Genomic DNA, 18870 nt, shown 5'->3' on the forward strand with positions numbered 1-18870 from the left:
GTTGATTATGAAAAAAACATGTGAAACTCTAGATCAAAATGCAACATCAAAGGCACTCTTCTAATAAGGTCCCATGAATTAAGATCGTAAAAGAGTCCTTGGTAGATGCAAAGAGATAAATTTGTCCAGGGATCCTTTGAATTGCAACACCTATCAGAGGATGAAACAAGGATTTGTATGACCACCATAGGTATCTACCATGGTCATCTTCATTGTTTTAAATGAAGATACTTCTGTTTTAGTGAAGACAGAGGTCTTCCTACTGCTGATGCTGATTTTTGCTGATATTTAGGAAAAAAAAACATTTATCTTTGTACTTTCTCAACTCTATCCCCCCTTCCTCTCCCACATCCCAACCCTCCCCCCCCTCCCCCCACACACACATTATATACTGATTTTATGGAAAAATCCATTCTGAGTTCCAAACCACTTAGAAATGGATTTTGGGAACACAACCCATTGGTAAGCTGGAGTCCTCCTATATCCGTCTGCATTCATTGTTGGAGATTATCTGGGAAAACATGGGCTTCCTGCCTCAGCCCTATTGCCCAACTAGCCCTGAGCTGGGAGTGAAATCAGACTTGGGCACAGAGGATTTGAGCCTGAGTGAATTTGTGTCTGCATTCCAAAATGAACTAGGGAGTATCTGTTGTCTTATATTATTCACATTAAACTTTCTCCTTGATTTGGATAATTGGGGTATATCCCCTTAGAAAGGAGTTCGTTGGCAACCAAGCAACTAAAATCATTTTTACTACTCTATTAGAATATTATGAATAATAATTTATTTACACAAAATGTTCCCATTTTGCCAGTTGTTTCTGCAGGACAGGGGTTTCCACACTTAATTATATCACAGATTTTCAGCTTGAAATATATGGACAGAACCAAGAAATGCTGGACAAGGGTCATGGTAAATGTATACAATACAAAACTCCAAAGATAAAGTGTTGGAAATTTTAAAGCACAAAAAAGAAAGAAAGAAAGAAAAAACTTAAACCCTTTTCACATTTTAAAAATGGCACACGTAAAAGTTTTAAGTACATGCAACACTTTATAGCAAATTTTTTGGGGGGAGGGGGGCCTGGAAATATTGCTGACATTGGAAATTTTCTCCCTGAACTCCTTTCTGAATCATTTGGAATACCAGGATTCTGGGAAATATGGTCTGGGAAACAATGTTCCAACACAAAAAGTTGTACATGATTATTCCAGTTTCCCCAAGGGATCACTGAGACCCAGAAAGATTGCCTCACTTAGCACAAGCCAAGGAGTAGTTAGGTTATAGGGCCTTCTATATCTACTTTCCCTAAATTATTCAAATCAAAACCCTTTTCCCAGAAGTATTTCTCATATATGCTAATGCTACTACAGAGGAATAAACATAATCCACTGATTTATTTGGGAATTACTGTTACTTGCCAATGAATTACTCCAAAAGGCAGAGCCAAGTAAGTGTCTTCAAGAGTCTAGATATGAGAGAATTACCAAAGTAGACCAGCTCTGCTCACTTCACAATTTTGCCAGGATCAATCTTGTTCACATTGGTGTGTAACCAATAAGTATGGGCACTTAGTGATATGGCAAAAAGTGAAGGTTATCACTTCCATGTTAAAATCAATCATTCTTCTTAAAACACACAGGTCCCTGACTTTCTCATTCAAACAGTCATTTTATCTGGAAATTCAGAAGTACAATGGTGGTTAGACTTCAAGTATAAAATGAGCAACTCACATGAGCCTTTCCATGGTCTGACCAGAATCATGAGACTTTAGATGTCATCTTATCCAGTTTATCCAAAATTTTAATAATAACGCAAACAGAAAAAAAGGACATTTTCTAGGCTTTAGAAGCAGGATTTCATTATCTTATACAGTATAAAGCTGAAAAGTTACACAGACGAAAAATGTAAAAGTCACCACTGTTACGTACTTAAAATAATGCTAGGGAAACAGCTCCAGCTCATACATGCAAGCTGATACGCAACATAGAGGAAGAAAGGATGAAGGCATTTCGTTCTTGTATTCCTAGTGTAGCTCTAATGAAGCAGTTTGCTTTGGTCCAGAGTGGCCCTGGCACATCCTCTGAGCTCAGTGGCAGAGGAAAGGATGGAGAGCTAACTGGAGGGGCACATAGAGAATGGTGGGTCCAGGATGACCTAAAGGACCAAACAAATATCAGTTTCCATTTCAACTGTAAAACCTGTGATCCAGTCCTATTAGATCTTAGGGTTCACCACACCACAGATGACCTGGAAATAGGGTGATTTTTCTGGTCCTCTGAAAACAAAAATCAGCTGAGGCTTCCCAGGGACCCACAGGGCCTCCAAATGTACAGTGCCTGACCGGTTCACTTTGTGTGGCTTTCCTCTTACCTACAAATAAGATGCAGCTGCTGTCCTCTTGTGGTGAAATCGAGAATTGCAGCTCCCTCTTTGTGAGCTCCAAATGACTGTGTCATTTTCTCAATGATTTCTCATAATGCAAGGGAAACCAACTGGATTCACTATAAATTTGTGTTATCTAGCTTCAGCTGGACCCTCACTGGCAGCTAGTGGTACAGAGAATAGGGAGTTAAACATGGAATTCGGAAGACCTGAGTTCAAATCTTGTCTCAGACACCTACCTGTATGATCCTGGGCAAGTCACTTAACCTGTGTCTCAGTTTCCTCACCTTTAAAATTGGGATAATAATAGCACCTACCTACTGGTGTGTATTTGAATATGTATGTGTGCATACACATATATACACACCTACATACACATATATGCACACATATGTGTGTATATATATGGTATATATAATTGTGGCATAGTTATTATCATTATTAGGAGGTAACTAGACAGAAGAGTGTTGCTGTGTTGTTGTTAAGTCATTTTTCAGTCAGATCTGACTCTGCGTGATCCCCATTTGGGGTTTTGTTGCCAAAGATAATAGAGTGGTTTGCCATTTCCTTCTCCAGATCACTTATAGATGAGGAAACCAAGGCAAACAGGATCAAATGACTTACCCAGGGTCACACAGCCATATTTGAACTCAGGAAAATGAGTCTTCCTGATTAGCTCAGAGACTTTGGGTAAGTCACTTAATTTGTCTGCCTCTGCTTTGTCTTTAGTAAAATGCAAACAATTGCCTCCCAGGGTTTTTGTGAGGATAAAATGAATGAAATATTTACCATTCTTTGTACATCTTAAAGTGTTATATAAATGCTGACTACTGTTATGATTTAATTCCTTCCTAACTGAATTCCCAACTCACAATTCCAGAGAAGCTATTCCAAACCTTTTCTTCTCTCAAGCCTCCCATACTTTGCCTGGAAAATTGAGGCCACTTTATTCCTCACAATGATCTCCTTCTCCTTCATGGTTATCCTTCATGCCTGGAATATAATACCTACTTATCTCTACATTACAAAATTCCTCTCTTCCTTCAAGACATCGCTGAAGACCTTTCACATGGTCTTTCCACATTCTAGCACCACCACCCCTCCCTCTCTACTTTATATTAAACTACTTTGTTTTCATTCTCTTTATTATTTTCAGTATGTATGTATATATGTGTCTATATGTGTGTGTGTATTTGTTGTCTCTCTCATTAGAGCATAAACTTTTTGAGAAGAGGGATTATTTCATTCATCGTGTTTGTATTGCCAGAGCTTAACGTAGTAGGTTGATTGTCTTTCATTCTTAAAGACAACCATGACATCATGACTTGCAAGTGAATTGTTAACTGGGGCAGGGCTGTACAAAATAACCAGCCTCTCTCTCCCCTCCAGAGACATCTGGGTGCAAGTGGCAAGATATAGATCAGGAAGACTAGGGATGGCCCCAATGCAATAGGAGACCTTGGCCTTTTTTAAGCTAAGGTCTTTCCCAGGTCTCTGACTCAAGCAACATCCATTCAGTGATTAAAGCTAGGTGAGAAATGAGGCAAAGAAAGGCCACTTTTACCTACCCAAAGCAAAAAAAATCAATTTGGGAGGGGAAGACTGTCAGGGTTTCTGGCCAAAACAGAGACCATTGCAATTTATACTCACTCAGAGCCATCAGAGCCCAAAGACCAAATGAGACTTGAGCTGGAACCTATGGTGGGACAGTTAATGAGAGCCAGAGTGATTTGGGTTTAAGGTATGGTCCTTAAAAAAGAAATCTAGCAGATATGAATACACATCTGTCATTTGAAGGCCAGGACCAAGTCTGGAGAGGTTCATAGGCTCAGAGAGCCCAGAAGTCATCTAATCCAAATCCTTAGTGTAACAGAAATGTTTTTTGATCTTGGCCATAGAGGTACGTAAGAACTGTATGTTGCACATTTTCAGACTTTTTCAAGGTATTGATCTGTTACGTTGATTTTTTTTTTGGTTATTTTCTTTATTATATTCAAAAACCCCAGCATATTTCCTTCCTTTGTTCCTCTGGAAGGGAGAGGGGAAAGGATACTAGGGGAAACCATGGTGATGTGGTAGAAAAAGACCTCAATAAAAACTTTTTTTTAAGAAATAGCAAATTTAATGGACCATAAAGAAAGCATTTTTCATAACCTGGCCCTTTCCTGTCTTTCTAGTCTCCTTCTCTCCATCTGTCCTACAGTTCAAGGACAATGCCCATCTTGCTGAGGTTTTTTGGGTTTTTTTTAACAAAACACTCCACCTCCCAGCTCCATGCACCTTCCCTGGCTGTCCCCCATGACTCCTTCCCTTTCTCTGCCTCCCAGCATCCCCCACTTCCTTCAAGTCTCAACTTTCTGCAAGAAGCCTTTGCCCGGCTCCCTTGTTACCAGCGCCTTCCTTCTGAGATTACCTACAATTTATCATATTTATTTACTTGTAGACAGTTGTTTGTATATTGTTTCCTCCACTAGGTTATGTACTACTCAATAGCAGAGACTACTTTTTGCCTTTCTTTGTATCCCCAGCAGATAATAAGCACTTAATAAATCCTTATTGATTTTTTTTGTTTGACTTAATTTACCTCCCTTTGGTATATATGCCCTACAGTGAAACTAGGTGATGCAGTGGGTAGTGTTGGTCCTGGAGTCACGAAGACTCATCTCCCTGAGTTCAAATCTGGCCTCAGACACTAGCAGTGTGATCCTGGGCAAGTTACTTAATCCTGTTTCCTCATCTGTAAAATGAGCTGGAGAAGAAAATGGCAAACTCCTCCAATATCTTTCTCACAAAAATCCCAAATGGAGTCCCGAACAGTCAAACACAACTGAACATCAACAAGAAATGAGGAATATGAAGAATTCGGGGGGGGGGGGGGAAACAATCCCATCCAACTGAATAACAACAATATACTTTTAAATGCATTAACTTGGGAAATAATATGGCGTGACATTGACCTCCCACCTGCTTGACATGGACATTGTGAGAATCAATGAATTAATAGCTACAAATGCCTTTGGATTTCATGGGAGAAAACCTCTAAAGAAACATAAGGTATAGTACAGAAGGAAAGAGGGTTGGCCTGAAAAAAAGAAAATGGTGGTGGGTATTGAGGGAAAACCATTTGGAGATCAAAAACTGTCTGGAAGTGATTGACAAGGTATTAGAACATATGACTGAATGTTTCCTTTTACTCATTACTCCATGTGTCTTATGTTAAAGCAGTGCTTAGTGCCTGGCACACAGTAGGTACTTAATAAATGTTAGCTGACTGTGGCTGTACCAACAAAATGTAATTTTGAAGGTTGGCTTACAGCCAACTTTGACAGAGGTTCCTTACAAGACATTCAAGGAACAGAAATTCCTTAGTCTTTGACTGATGTGGAAATAGAGCTCTCCAGAGCTTGTGAATTGTGTGAGACAATTCACAAGGAAAAGGACCAATATGGTTTCTTCCAGACACCTGTACCCTGGAGGACTCCTTGCTGAGTGAATGGGAAAGCCGCCATATCTTCTCGTAGCTCCACTAGGTAAAGGCAACTAGCATACCTTGTTACTATGGTGATGACAGTCATAAAATGGCCAAGATCAAAGGGCATTTCTATGACACTAAGCTCATAATAAGACATTTTCTAAACTCTCTGTGAAATAGACTGACAGTTTTGTTTTTTAAACTGAGCAGAAAAATGACTTCTTCCTATCTTGAACTGCATGATTTTCTTTTTTGAGAGTAGTAGATTAAAATATTTTTTTGGTCCAGAACATTGCTTTCATGAATAGAGGAAGTTCCTAGTAAGGAAACTCCTTCTACCGGTACACACTGGCATATGTTCTCCAATTTGTAGTCTTATATACTGAGAGGAGACTGAGAGGTTGTTATTTACACAGTCACAGACCAGTGTATGTGTGACAAAATCAGGATTTAAACCTAGAACTTCCTGACTCTAAGACTAGCTTCTCACGATGCCATGGTTTGCCTCTCACCAAACACTGCTCAGAAGACCATAGAATTTGGGCTGGAAGGCACCAGAGGAGCCATGCAGTCCACTCCCTTCATTCCACTTTTCCTACCCCCAGTCATCTGTGAAAAATAGAATGAACTCAACTGTAACAATGTCGAATTAAATCAATTGTGTTTTTTGAGGAAGATGGGAGCAATGGAAGGAACCTTGGTATAGAGGAGTCAGAAAGAACTGGGTTTGTATGCTGCCTTTGACATGACCACACACAAGTCATTTAAGGATATGTAACTCTCTAAGCTTCCCTAACAGGACCATGGAAGGAACCTTGGGCATTCTCTCCCAATCCCCTCATTTTACATTTGAAGAAATGGAGGTACAGAAGTTTAAATAATTTGTCAAAGGTTACACAAGACATTCTGCAAAAGCTTTCAAGCTCAGGTTCTATAACTTTCCACTGCCACATGTTGCTTCTCCCAGATTTCTTCCTGTTGATGAGAACTGTTGAGTTTCCACAAAATCACATAACTTTGATAAAGTGACCTAATAATGAAGGTGACTTTACTCTTCCTTTCAGAGTGGAAAGAAAAATGTTGTCAGAAGAAAGAAAATTAAGTGGGGAAGAGAATTTTGAAGAATAAGTAACAAAAATGACAACATTCCAGCTGGGCATATTAACTGACCCTGGCATATGGCACAGCACTGAAGCTATGTGTTTCAGGGATATTTTTAGATGAGTTTTGTAGGGACGCCAGGGTCAGTTCATTTGGATACTGTTATCCAAATGGTTCCAATTTCACTTTCCCCTGTAATTTGCATATTCTCATCTGACAATGCCATGATGAACATCATTAAACGTTTATCATAAAGCAATTACATATTATTTAAACTCTAAGCATAAGCGTATGAAAAATGGATTGACTGTGATGTGACAAGATCGCGTTGTGTAGTATAAGAAGTAGGGAAAGGCTGGATGCTCGAAGAGCTTAGAAAACTCGGCAGAGGAATTCAGCTTTGATATGGTACACTGTAGGTTGTTGATAATCTTGACATTATAATAATCCCACACATTTATGTAGGTCTTGGTGGTTACAAATGCTTTGAGTATCACTTCATTTGATCCTGTCACCAATTCTGTGAGGAGTAATTTGCTTCAAAGTGTTTTAGAGGATTCATCTGGCAACGGTACGTAAAATGGATTGGGGGCAGGGAGGAAGGAAGAAGCCAGGGGAAAAGACTAGAGGCAGGAAAGCCAATTAGGAGGCCATTACAGTAATAGGAATCGAAATAATGAGGCAGCCAGGTGATAGAGGATAGAGTCAGGAAGACCTGAATTCAAATGTGACCTCAGACATTTACCAGCTGCGTAACCCTGGCCAAATCACTTAACCTCTGTCTGCCTCAGTTTCCTCAACTGTGAAATGGGAATAATAATAGACCTATTTCTCCAGGATTGTTAGTAGGATCAAATGAAATAATATTTGCAAAGCACACAGTGCCTGGCACACAGTAAGGGCTTAATAAAAAAGTTGTTTTCTTCCTTCCTTCCTTCCTTCCTTCCTTGGACATGGGTGTTGGTATTGGGAATGAAGAGGAAGGGACAAATCTATTCTCAAAGGAAAAAATGGACAAAACATAGTGAATGACTGGATGTGAGAAATGAAAGAGAAAAAGCTCCCAAAATTACTCAAAAGTTTCAAGCTTCAAAGACTGCAAGAACAGTGATGCTTTGGATAAGGAGAAAAGGGAACCGATTTAATGCAGTGAAGGAAGATGATGAATTTAGGTTTAGACAAGTTGAGCAGACAATGACAGGCAACAGAAAGAACGCTAGAATCAACCACAGAAGAGGTAGGTTCTAGTCCCGACTCAGTTATTTATTAGGTGTGTAACCTTAGACAAGTCTCTGCGTCTCAATTTCCTCAACTGTACAATATGGGCATGAGATCACTGGCCTCAAACTTCAATTACATGTTTAGGTTTAAAACGCTCATCTTTTTACTTTAGTACTATTTAAATGCTTATTTCTTTTCCCCCAAATTTAAAAGAGTAGAATACTTTTTATGCATAGGACTACCTAAATATTATTTATATAAATATAAATACATAATATTTATCAGATCTGTGCAATCTGAACTGTGACTTGTTTCCGAGACTATAGGATTCTGAAGGTCTCCCCCCAACTCTGACATTCACCTGGAAGAGTTGCACGATTCTCATTCATGGGGGTACCCTCTCCAATGGTACAGATTACAATGAATACACACCTCGTCATGCTGTGATTACTGCCCATGTCCTCCCAGCACATCTCCTCCACAGGGGTCTGCCCAACATCATCGGAGACCTTCCCTTGCCAGGACAATGAGGTAATAAGGTAGTATATAATAAATTCATAATGATGAAGGTTCAGACAAAAGTAGAATCAATACTTAATGGAACCAGGGCTGAGAAAAAGAGATGCACGAATTTGTGTCATTGACATAATAGGAAACCAAGCTCTATAACTTGTTGTTCTATAGGACTGTATAGGCATACAGCAGGTCAGCTTAGTACAAGGCCAGCCAACCTGTCCTGAGGTAGACCTGATGGTGAAGGTCTTAATGGATGGCCACCACAAAATGGGTGTTTTCAGCCACAGGAGTTCATGACAAGTGTCTATTAGGACATGGAGAAGTTGCAATTTACATTAGTGGAGTGAAGAAATCGTGAGCCTTTTGAAATAAGTAGTATCCCTCAGCAAAGGTGGGTCAATCAATCAACTAGCATTTATCAAGTGCTTCCCAGGGTATTAAAGCTGATAATGCAAAGGACAAAAGAGTCATTGCCCTCAAAGAACTTAGATTTTAAGGAAGAGAACAGAGTTCTGAGTTCTGTGTATGTGAAATACAGGCTGTATAACTACATTAGTTGGGAAGCTAATTGGCACAGTGAACAGAGGACTCATCTTCTGAGTTCAAATCCAGCCTCAGACATTTACTACCAGTGTGACCCTGGATAAGTCACTTAACTCTGTTTGCCTCGGTTTCCTCTTCTTTAAAATGAGCTGGAGAAGGAAAATGGCAAACCACACTCCAGCATCTGTGCCAAGAAAACCCCAGATGGTTTCATGGACACCACCTTTACCGAACTACAAGTTTTTACTCAATTCAGAATGGAATATTTTTCCATGGGAACATTTTTTGCATTTGATAGCACTAGACAGTGGTATGATGAAGTGAACTGAGAGTTGCATTTGGAGTCAGGAAGTAAACAAGCAGTTATTAAGTTCCTGACCTATGCCAGGTACTGTGTTAACAGTGAATGATACAAAGGAAAGTGAAAACAAAACAAAAAGACAATCTAGGTGTAAGTCTTGCCTCTGAAACCTAAGAGTTGCGTGACTCTGGGTAAAGTCACAAACTCTTCAGACAACTCTCTGAGACTATAAGTTGTGACAAACAGATGCCAATCTGCATTGGTAGCCCCCAACACCACTGAAATTACAAGTCAGCCCCCAAAAAATGGTAGTTCATGAAAAAGGAAGATTAACATCTAAAGAAATTCCCTTTACAGCTTTGTGTTGGGAACATAATCATGAGATTCTTGGTTCTTTAATCAATTACAATTAAAATAGGTTCACATTTTTATAGTGCTGTATCATTGACAAAGGGCTTTACCAAGCAACAGAAGCTTGGCCTGGCAACTAATATTGGCCACACTGTAAGCCCCATGAAAGCAGAGACTACAGTATTTCCAGTCATCTTGACTTTTATTTTGCCTCTGGACTGGAGGAGAGAGTGAAGCTGATGACTTTGCCAAGCTCTGCCTCACTTCAATCCAATTTACATGCAAGTCAAGACACCACACTTGTCATGTCATTCATTGGTCCTTTTCGAGAAAGAAGGATGAACGATACCTTTACAAAAACTAACTCATGGGATTTTAACAGTAATCTTTTCAAGTAACTTGTACAAATATGACCAATCTCATTTTACAGATCAAGAAACTGAGACTCAGAGAATTTATGTAACATTGTTGGCAACTGGAAGAGTCAAGATTCAAACCCAGAATTTCTGACACTGAAGTGAGTACAATATTGATTGACAGAATAAGGACAGAGTTAGGAAACAGCATGCTCTTTACTACGTCCAAAAGTCAAGATATCACTCTGTCTTGGTCAAACAACAACAATTATTACAAGACATAAAACTGGAGAAAGGGTAGGAGAAGAGTAAACTGGTAAAAAATGTCAGATTGTTAGTTTATTTTCCTGTTTAGAAAAGCTGGTTAAAAAGAAAATTGAATAAACTCTCATTTTTAATTTCCAGGTGAGCTACTAACTCTCCATCAGTACACATATAATTAGGATCCAAGATATTAATGGAAACTCTGAAAGTCACATGAACCTTTTCTCCATGACAACGGCGGGGGTGACTAACCAGGCATTTCCTGCTTTTACAAAGATACAGATATTTACTGAAGTATAATGCAGTCAAAGGAGCCTAATGGAAATGGGTAAGTATACCTAAATCAACACCAGTACCAAGTTACTGATATAAGTGCATGCATTTAGTCAATCCCAAACATAGCCTTCTGGATTACTGGGTGAGAAGAACTGAAAGGAAACATTTATTAAGCATTTCCTTTGTTCCAGCAACTGTGCTAAGCACTTTACAAATATTCTCTCTTTTAATCTACACAACAAGCCAGTGCAGCAAGTGCCGTTATTATCCCCATTTTACAGTTAAGACATTATGATAGGGAGCAAATCCCTCCTTTATATGTGGGTATACAAAGCCTAGAAAAGGGAAATAGTGGGAAAGGACCAAAGAGGATGTAATAGGGTTTTTTTTAAGTCAATTAATAAAAGACAAAGCAAAACCAAGAAGGGATAAAACATAGTACCTTCAATGCTCTGTGGACCCACAAGATTCATAGCCTGATGAGCCGCATATTCTACATGGGGCCTAGCAATGCCCAGCTGTTCCATCACTCCATGGAGCAACCTCTAAATATCTGCTTCTGAAACTCGGTCTGGAGTCCGAGGACTATGAGCAGATGATAGAGTCCATCCCAATGCTAGCCAAAACACCATGTTGTACAAGACAGCGCTCAGCATCATGGAGTCTATTGTCCCCTGCAAAAAAAGGAGAAACCAACTATCAATCGGTCACAAGGAGAAAGGGGGCTGTGTGGTTTTCAAAAAAAGGGAATGGTAGGCAATTGAAACTTTAGGTTACTAAGCTTGACAGCAAATTCTGGTAAAATTCAAGGTTTGTGAGTGTTTAGAAAGGGAAGAGGTGATCACTGCGATCCTGCATGGGTGTAATAAGAACAAGGGAAGTCAAATGAACCTTATTTCTTTTTGTTGTCAAGGATTTGAACATAGTATATCTTGATTAACAAAGCCTTTTATAATACTCTTTTGGGCAAGATGGCAAAATGTGGACTGGCTAACGGCATAGTTAGGTGAATTCAGAACTGGCTGACTAACCAGACCCAAAGTGTGGTGATGAATGGATTGATTGATGTCAGACTGAAGGGAAAAGGGCTATGATGGAATGAAGCTAGATCCTAATCTAGCTCTAATCTATTCAAAATTTTCCCAGTGATTTAGTGGAATAAAGATATAGGTGGCATGCATTTAAATTTTCAGATGATACATAGCTAGGAGCAGCAGCTAATACACTAAATAACAGACCAGTGATCCAAATGAGTATGGATCAACTGAAGCTAACAAGGTGAAAATATAATCATGAGAGGGATATGGTACAGGTCTGTGCTTTCATTGGGATAGGGAGCTCCTAGATAAGGAAGTCCCTCTAACGATGCAAGTCAATACTCTCCAATATATAGTTTCAGAGTTGCCCAGAACATTGATTTAAATGACTTTCCAGGGGTCACTCAGCCAATATGGGCCAGAGGCTGGACTTGAGCTCAGGTTCTTCCAGTGTTAAAGTCAGATTTTCATTGTAGTGCCTCTCTATAATATAATCATAGATTAATTAAAAAAAAAAAACCTTTGTATATGTGGAAAAATATATTAAAGATAAAAGTCCTCTATTTGGGCTTAAAAACACAGCTATCAAGTATAGGGCAGGAGACATGTGGATATATAGCAATTAAAGTGAAAAAAATCTGGAGGATCTGATGGATCAAAAACTCCATACAAGTCAATAAGTATGATGTGGCAATGCAACAGCAAAATCAAATGCAATTTTGGTCTTTATTAATATTCAAAGGCAAGGCGGTGGTAGGTGGCCCTGCCCTTCTCTGGCTGATTCAGACAACATATGGAGCATTGCATCCAGTTCTAAGCACTGAGCCCCTAAGAAGGGGTTGATCAAGGAAGTGAGGAGACTTGAAACCATGCCTTCTAAAGATTAAAGGAACTGGAATGTAAAGCCTAGAGAAGATTGAGGAGACAAAGGAATGGTTGCCTTAAACTTCTGAAAGTTTCCAAAGGGCCACAATTTGGAGCCTTCATTTTACAGATGAGGAAACTGAGGCCCAGAGAAGCAAAATTACTTGCCCCAAGAGATGCATAGCATAGGTGGGAATTTGAACTCAGGTCCTCTGACTCTCCATCCAGGACTCTTTCTACTGCACCACACTGAGTTGGTCCTGGACAACAGAACATGGAACCACGAACAAAAATTACAAGGAAGCAGATTTCACTTTAATAGAAAGAAGAACTTCCTAACAATTGACTTGTTTTGCCAGCGGGGCCCTGGGGCGGGGGCTGGGTGACGCAGCAGGGCCCTGGGCAGAGCATCAGGCGTCCAGGTCCCACGATGCCACAGAGCAATGAAAGGCCAGCAAAGATCTCTGCTCAGCAAAAGCAGCCACTTGCCAGCCTTCTCAGAGAAGTGGAGGGCCGGGTTTGAGGGCCTTAAAAAGTTCTGCCTTTTACGCGCCAGGCAGGAGACCCGGAGGACCTGGCACAGGCTGTACCAATCCCTCCAGCGTGGGAGGAAGGTTCTTCGGCTCCAGAGGAAGTGGGGCCAGAAAACGGGCCTGGCTGCTCCCCATAGCTACCCAATCCCTGGCACTGTAAGCCCCCACATCCGGGGGCACCTCGTTGAAAGCCTGGCAGCATCTGTTGAGAATGCTGCCCAGGAATGCCAGTCAGAGGAAGAGCCCCGCACGGCAGCAGCTGGCTTGCCAGTGGGCAGTGTGTTAGGTCAGGCCAATGGCTGCAGGCAGAGGACTGACCACCAGGATCCTGGCAGGCTCAGGACAGCCAGCAGGGAGGGCCAGGTGGAGAGCAGCCCCACCTTAGTCACCTTGAGGAACCATAAGGGAAATGGTTGTTACTGCAGCTGCTACCAAGGGCTGGGCCCAAACATAATGGAGCCGGAGCAGCCGTCCCTAACTCCGGGAAGGCCCCAGCTTAGCCAGCATAGTGGGGAAAAGGATATCACTGCTTCGGGTGTATAAGGAACTGTCCATGATTCCGTTTGGGTACCGGATCCTGAGGTCCCCCCAGTTTAAATCGAGGAGAACGTGTAAGCTTCGGACAGGCCAGCAGCGGAGCTGGGTGCAGAAGTTCGCCAGGGGCCATAGGGAGAAGCGCCAGGAAGGCTGCCAGAGGGTACTTGTAGCTCATTCCCTCACTCAGGTCCCAATAGCCCCGCTCCCCTCCCTCAGGTTCCTTTCCCAGATATGGACTGCAGCGCCTTAGGGCCCACAGCAAAGGGAAAGAACTCAAGAACACCCAGTAGCCCGGGGCCCAGAGCCATGTGTCGGAGAGGCCCTCCCTAGTCAGCAGAATGGCAATGTCACCCATGGTTGGGATCCATCCCACTTCACCAGACTGAGCAGTGAGATAGTCTCACCCGAACACACCAATCCAACCTATTTTTCTACTACTCCAATATTCCTTCTCCAGTTAAAGCAATTTAATCTCCTTCCTGTTCCAAGAACACAGCATGATCTTCCCTGCCTCAGTTTCTTCTCTCTTATTGTTCCTCTCACTTGAAATGTCTTCATTTCTCCTTTCTGCCTAGTATTAACTCTCCTTAAAGCCCCACCTATTCCAAGAAAGCTTTTCCTATCTTTTCTAGCCTCTTCCTTCTCTTAACCATACAGTAGCAAACAACCAGATTGTTTGCTACTGTTTCATATAACCTTTGATTTTCAACTGGAACACAAGCTCCTTGAGAGCAAAATACTGTGAACATACACTTTGTGTTTCACGGTGCCTCACCCAATACAAAAACCCACAGTAGATGGTCAAATTATTCATTTTTCAACTGTGTAGTGCAACAAATAAACCAAAATGCTACTTCATATTTTCATACGTGCCTTAAATGTCTAAGGAACGCCAATTTTAAGCCTACAAGTGACACCAAGTTGGTTGTGGCTAGCAAACATCTGCTAGCAACCTGTGGGAAAGAATGAGATGCTGAAATAGCCTTAAGCTGGAGAGGTGATTAAAAAGAAACAGGATATAGTTCAATAGAGTACAAGGAAGAAAAACAAGCTATATAATTCAAAGGTAAAGAATGACCAACTGGCACAAGGGCAACAACAAAAAAAATTGAGGCAGCATGAAAATTTACCAGGTGATATAAATTATTACCTAAGCACAACAATGGGAGTTATATAAGGGAATGAATACAACATATAAGAACTTTAGGATGTTCTGCCAAACCTGTACTTATCAGACTCTCAAAAAAATATGGTCCATTTTGGGCTTCACAAACTAGATGTGGAACACTGGAACTGGTGGTTCCAGAGAAAAGTAGCAAAAATAAAGATTCAGGGAAATGGAAACCTTGAGGAAAAATTCAACTTGGAGGGGAAAACCCTAAAAACCCTAAAAAATCCTAAAAAACAGAAAAGGATTATATATTGATAAAGGTGAATTAATACTATTTTTACATAGATGAAACAAAAGAAAATAAGTTGCTAAATTCTGCAAAAAATGCCTTTGAAAACATTTAGGGTAATTTATAAAAAAAAAAAAAAAGATCACTGAGGTGAGTAGGTTAAGTGTGGTACTTCAAGGAGGCAGAGGGTGAACTTCTGGCGATCCCTAATGGCTACTTCATTCTAAAACATCCCAAAGTCTCCTGAGAGTGCCTCACTCATTCATTGTCAGCTCTCTAACCTAAAGTGTCTCCCTCTTTTCCCTAAATGAACCTGTATTCTTACCAGTCCTTTGATGAGGTCTGAGCTTCTCTTTTAGGTTAAGTTGTTCCTGGGGCCTTAGTTCTGGGCAACTTGCCCATTCTTTCTTGGCCACAGCCTTGGGCTGGGACTCCCCTGCTTCCTGCTGAACACTTGGTAACTGCAGAGGTGATCTTAGAGGTGTCACCTTCTCTGCTCGAACTTCCTGCCCTTTCACAGGGACAGCGACCTAGACAGAATACCCGTTAGTTCTCAATGAAAAGCTAGATTAGGGTGGGTTTCCAAGGATAAATACTTGAAATCAAAGGAGATCATCCCACAGGGGCAGAACCACACATCCCACTCCCCAGGCAGCAAAGAGCTTGAGAAAGGGGAGATCAAGATGCTAAATTTGGTAAAGAAGTTCAAAACAATGCCCTCCTTTTATTCCCGGTACAAGAAACTGCTGAGACATTTTGGCATAGTAGATGGAGGATCAGCCAAACGGTCACCCACTGGTTTCCGTGGCAGAAATAATACCCATCATACAGAGAGCCAAAGGGCCCTGTTGTACCCCCACTTCTCCTGTCGTGTGGTCCCTCACCCTGCTTTCGGAATCCCCCGCTCCTCCCCGGGCACTCCGGCCTCTTGGGTTCTCTCTCCAAATCTTCTACCAGGGTCACGGCTTCCTCTCCGCTCTCTGGACGATGCTCCTGTACCCAGGGCTGACTCTCCCCAGGCAGGACGGTCAGGAATTGCTCCAGCACCAGGGTCTCCAGGATTTGCTCCTTGGTCCGAACCTCTGGCCGTAACCACCTACAGCACAGCTCCCAGAGCTGGCTGAAAGCTTCCCGGGGCCCAGCCACCTCCTGGTAGTGGAATCTCCGGAACCGCTGTCGGAAGGTCTCCGAGTTCCCCACATCGTCTCTCAGAGCGGACTTGGCCATCGTTCACAGAGGAGGCAGTCTGACATCAGACGGAGGTGTGGCAGCCGGGCTTCCCCCGGCCTCCTCTCGGTCTTTGGGGACCTGCGGGAGGAGCTTCTCCCTGGGCAGAGAGGAATGGGAGGGTCACAGGGGGCGCCCATTCATCCAAGGCCGTCCCAGGGCCAGCCTGAAGGAACCAGCTGGACTGGGAGCAGAAGCCAGGGTTAGGGACGGGAGCGGGGCTGCCCCAAAGCTGCCTCTGCGGCCTGAAGCAGCGAACCGCGTGTACTGACCGCACCTCCACAGCACCGGGGGGTCTGGATCCTAACGGCTGCCAGGCGGCGGGAGGGGCCAGCGGCCCAGCACCCAGCACCCAGCAGGGGGCCCTCACGGCCCGCCCCCCGCCCGATCCGAGCCCTTCCCAGAGCCCTCCGCGCCTGCCCCGCCCCCTCCGCTCCACTTTCACCACCTCCCCAGGCAACAATGGATGCAGGAACGTGTGGTCTTTGTTTTCCTCTAGTTTGGGGAACCTCGGGGTCCCGGCCCGTAACGGGCACGACAGGGGAGGGCCGGGTGGGCCCTGGGGGTCACCGTGAGCTGGGGGTGACAGCCGACGGGGGAGCGCTTCTACACGGGGGACAAGACCCTGCGGAGAGGACCTGGGGTGTCCCGGAGCCTGGCGGAGGGAGGGAGATCGGGGTTCGGGAAAGGACAGGGCGCCCGGGCTTCGGTCTCTTTGTCTCGGCTCCCTCCGGCCGGGTCACTCTTGGCGTCGTCCCGTCCTTTCCAGACGGTCACTGATTGGGCTGAGGGGAGCCCCAGGCACCCCTGTCCCGGCCTGCCTCCTCCATCTGTCCGCTCCTCTCCACCCCCGCCCCCTCCCACCGCTCCCCGCGAACCGAGTCCGGTCCCCGCCTCCCGGAGGGCCTCACCCGCTCCCGCTCCGGCCCCGGCCCGGCTCTCCAGCCTCCCAGACCGGCTCCCAAACCGGAAGTCCGCGCGGGAGACACCGAGGACCTTAGGGCGCGTGCGCCAAGGCCGCTGCCTGGACTACGTCTCCCAGAGAGCTCGGTGGACTAGAAGCGAACGTGGTCGCTCCGACCAAGCTACGTGAACGCTTCCGGGATTCCATTGGCAGGGAAAAGGAAGCCCTCGCGCTGGCCGGTGCCTTTTTCTCTTCCTCGAAGGAACTGTCTTTCCCGGCTAGTTGATTCGGCCGGAACTACACTTCCCAGCGGGCCTTGCGCACAGCGGCTGGAGCAGCGCTCCTCCCCCGACGGCCGGGGGAGCTCGCGCCGGCGGACGCTGCCTCAGCGGCCCGCTGCCCGCCGTGGGGATGATCCACGAGCTGCTCTTGGCTTTGAGCGGGTACCCGGGTGCCATCTTCACCTGGAACAAGCGGAGCGGCCTCCAGGTACGGCCCACCCTGAAGGGAGCGCTAATTGGAACTCCACCTGACGGGGAAAGCAAGGGGCGGAGTTAAGAGTGCCAGTGTTTAGGGCCGGGGCGGGACCTGGGGGGGGCGGGGTAAGGCGGTCAGAGGGGCGGGACCCTGGGAGTAGGGAGCGTGGACGGACTGCGGGGCCTGCGGTGGAGGAGCGGGGGGCGGGGCTTGGCCTGGGAGCCGCTAATGAGGGGGCGGAGCCTGGAAAAGGGCGGGAGGGGGTTGGCTCCCGGGGCTCTGGCGCGGGCTGGGGTAGAGGGGCGGGGCCACGACCGGGGTCTGCGCGAGAGGGCTGAAGAGAATGAATGGCCGAGGGAGAATTGTGTCACTTCACCCTGCCTGCCTCAGTTTCCTCATCTGTAAAATAAGCTAGAGAAGGAAAGGGCAAGCAGCTGCAGCGTCTGCCTAGGAACCCCAAGACGGTCCAAGGTGATTGCGGACCCTGCGCTGTGTTTTACGGTAACCAGCCCGGTCTGTAAGAATTAAGAAATGAAGCAGGCGGGTCAGACTTCTCCGAGGTCCGAGGTCCGCCCCCGCCTTGGCCGCCTCACAGCAGGGGTCCCCTGCCAGGCTCAGGCTGCCCTTTGACCCGAGCCCCCCTCCAGAGGCTCTGACCGTGCAGCCCCTCCTACGAGCCTCTTCTCCCTTGGACCCCCTGCTGGGAGAAGCTGCCCGCGCTGCGCCCTCTTCGTTCCTGACCCTCTGCAGTCTGTCTCTTGACCCCATCATTCAACGAAACTAGACTCTTCAGGTTACTAATGGTCTCTTTATTGGCAAGTCCTCGCTTCAGTATTTGACGTTTTACGCCCCCCCCAGCCCCCAGCTCCCGGACACTCCTCTCTCAGTTTGTAATACTTAATTTCCCCCCACCTGACTTTTGCCTACGTATGTGACCACTCCTCAGCTCCCCGGATGTAGGTGTGCCTGTGCCCTCTCCTTTCTCAGGGACCTCGTTATCTTCCCCACGCGGATGGCATCCTGCCTGGATATGCAGCCTTAGTCTCTTTCCCTGCATAGACACCTCACACCCTGCCCGTTAGGTATTTTAAACCAGGTGTTTTA

At 44.6% G+C, this 18870-nt stretch overlaps 2 protein-coding genes and 1 pseudogene across 35 annotated transcripts in view; 2 read left to right on the plus strand and 1 right to left on the minus strand.

Annotated features, from left to right (window-relative positions):
* Positions 1-16392, minus strand: part of LOC140514472 (zinc finger and SCAN domain-containing protein 29-like) — an 82980-nt gene extending 66588 nt beyond the window's left edge. For 6 of the 31 annotated variants that reach the window (XR_011970682.1, XR_011970677.1, XR_011970676.1 and 3 more), the window contains exons 1-4: positions 16043-16392; positions 12857-12948; positions 11230-11461; positions 8613-8789 (exon numbers count right to left, since the gene is read on the minus strand). Coding sequence is in view for 5 of the 31 variants with exons in the window: in XM_072624907.1 (XP_072481008.1) it covers positions 16043-16385 (343 nt within the window). In the remaining 26 variants the exon portion in view is untranslated. Of the gene's footprint in view, positions 1-762; positions 8790-11229; positions 11462-12856; positions 12949-16042 lie in introns of those variants that run through there. The other 25 variants (XR_011970670.1, XR_011970665.1, XR_011970667.1 and 22 more) reach the window with 10 other exon arrangements.
* Positions 12948-14616, plus strand: LOC140514466 (sentrin-specific protease 5-like; annotated as a pseudogene).
* Positions 16393-17646: 1254 nt separating the features above from the next.
* LOC140514451 (gamma-tubulin complex component 4-like) overlaps positions 17647-18870 on the plus strand; it is a 28646-nt gene continuing 27422 nt past the window's right edge. For all 4 annotated transcript variants that reach the window (XM_072624862.1, XM_072624864.1, XM_072624865.1 and 1 more), the window contains exon 1: positions 17647-17778. In XM_072624862.1, coding sequence (XP_072480963.1) covers positions 17701-17778 — 78 coding nt within the window. In that variant the 5' untranslated portion in view covers positions 17647-17700. The remainder of the gene's footprint in view (positions 17779-18870) is intronic.

The sequence above is a fragment of the Notamacropus eugenii genome, chromosome 7 (assembly GCF_028372415.1).
Source record: "Notamacropus eugenii isolate mMacEug1 chromosome 7, mMacEug1.pri_v2, whole genome shotgun sequence".
NCBI lineage: Eukaryota > Metazoa > Chordata > Mammalia > Diprotodontia > Macropodidae > Notamacropus > Notamacropus eugenii.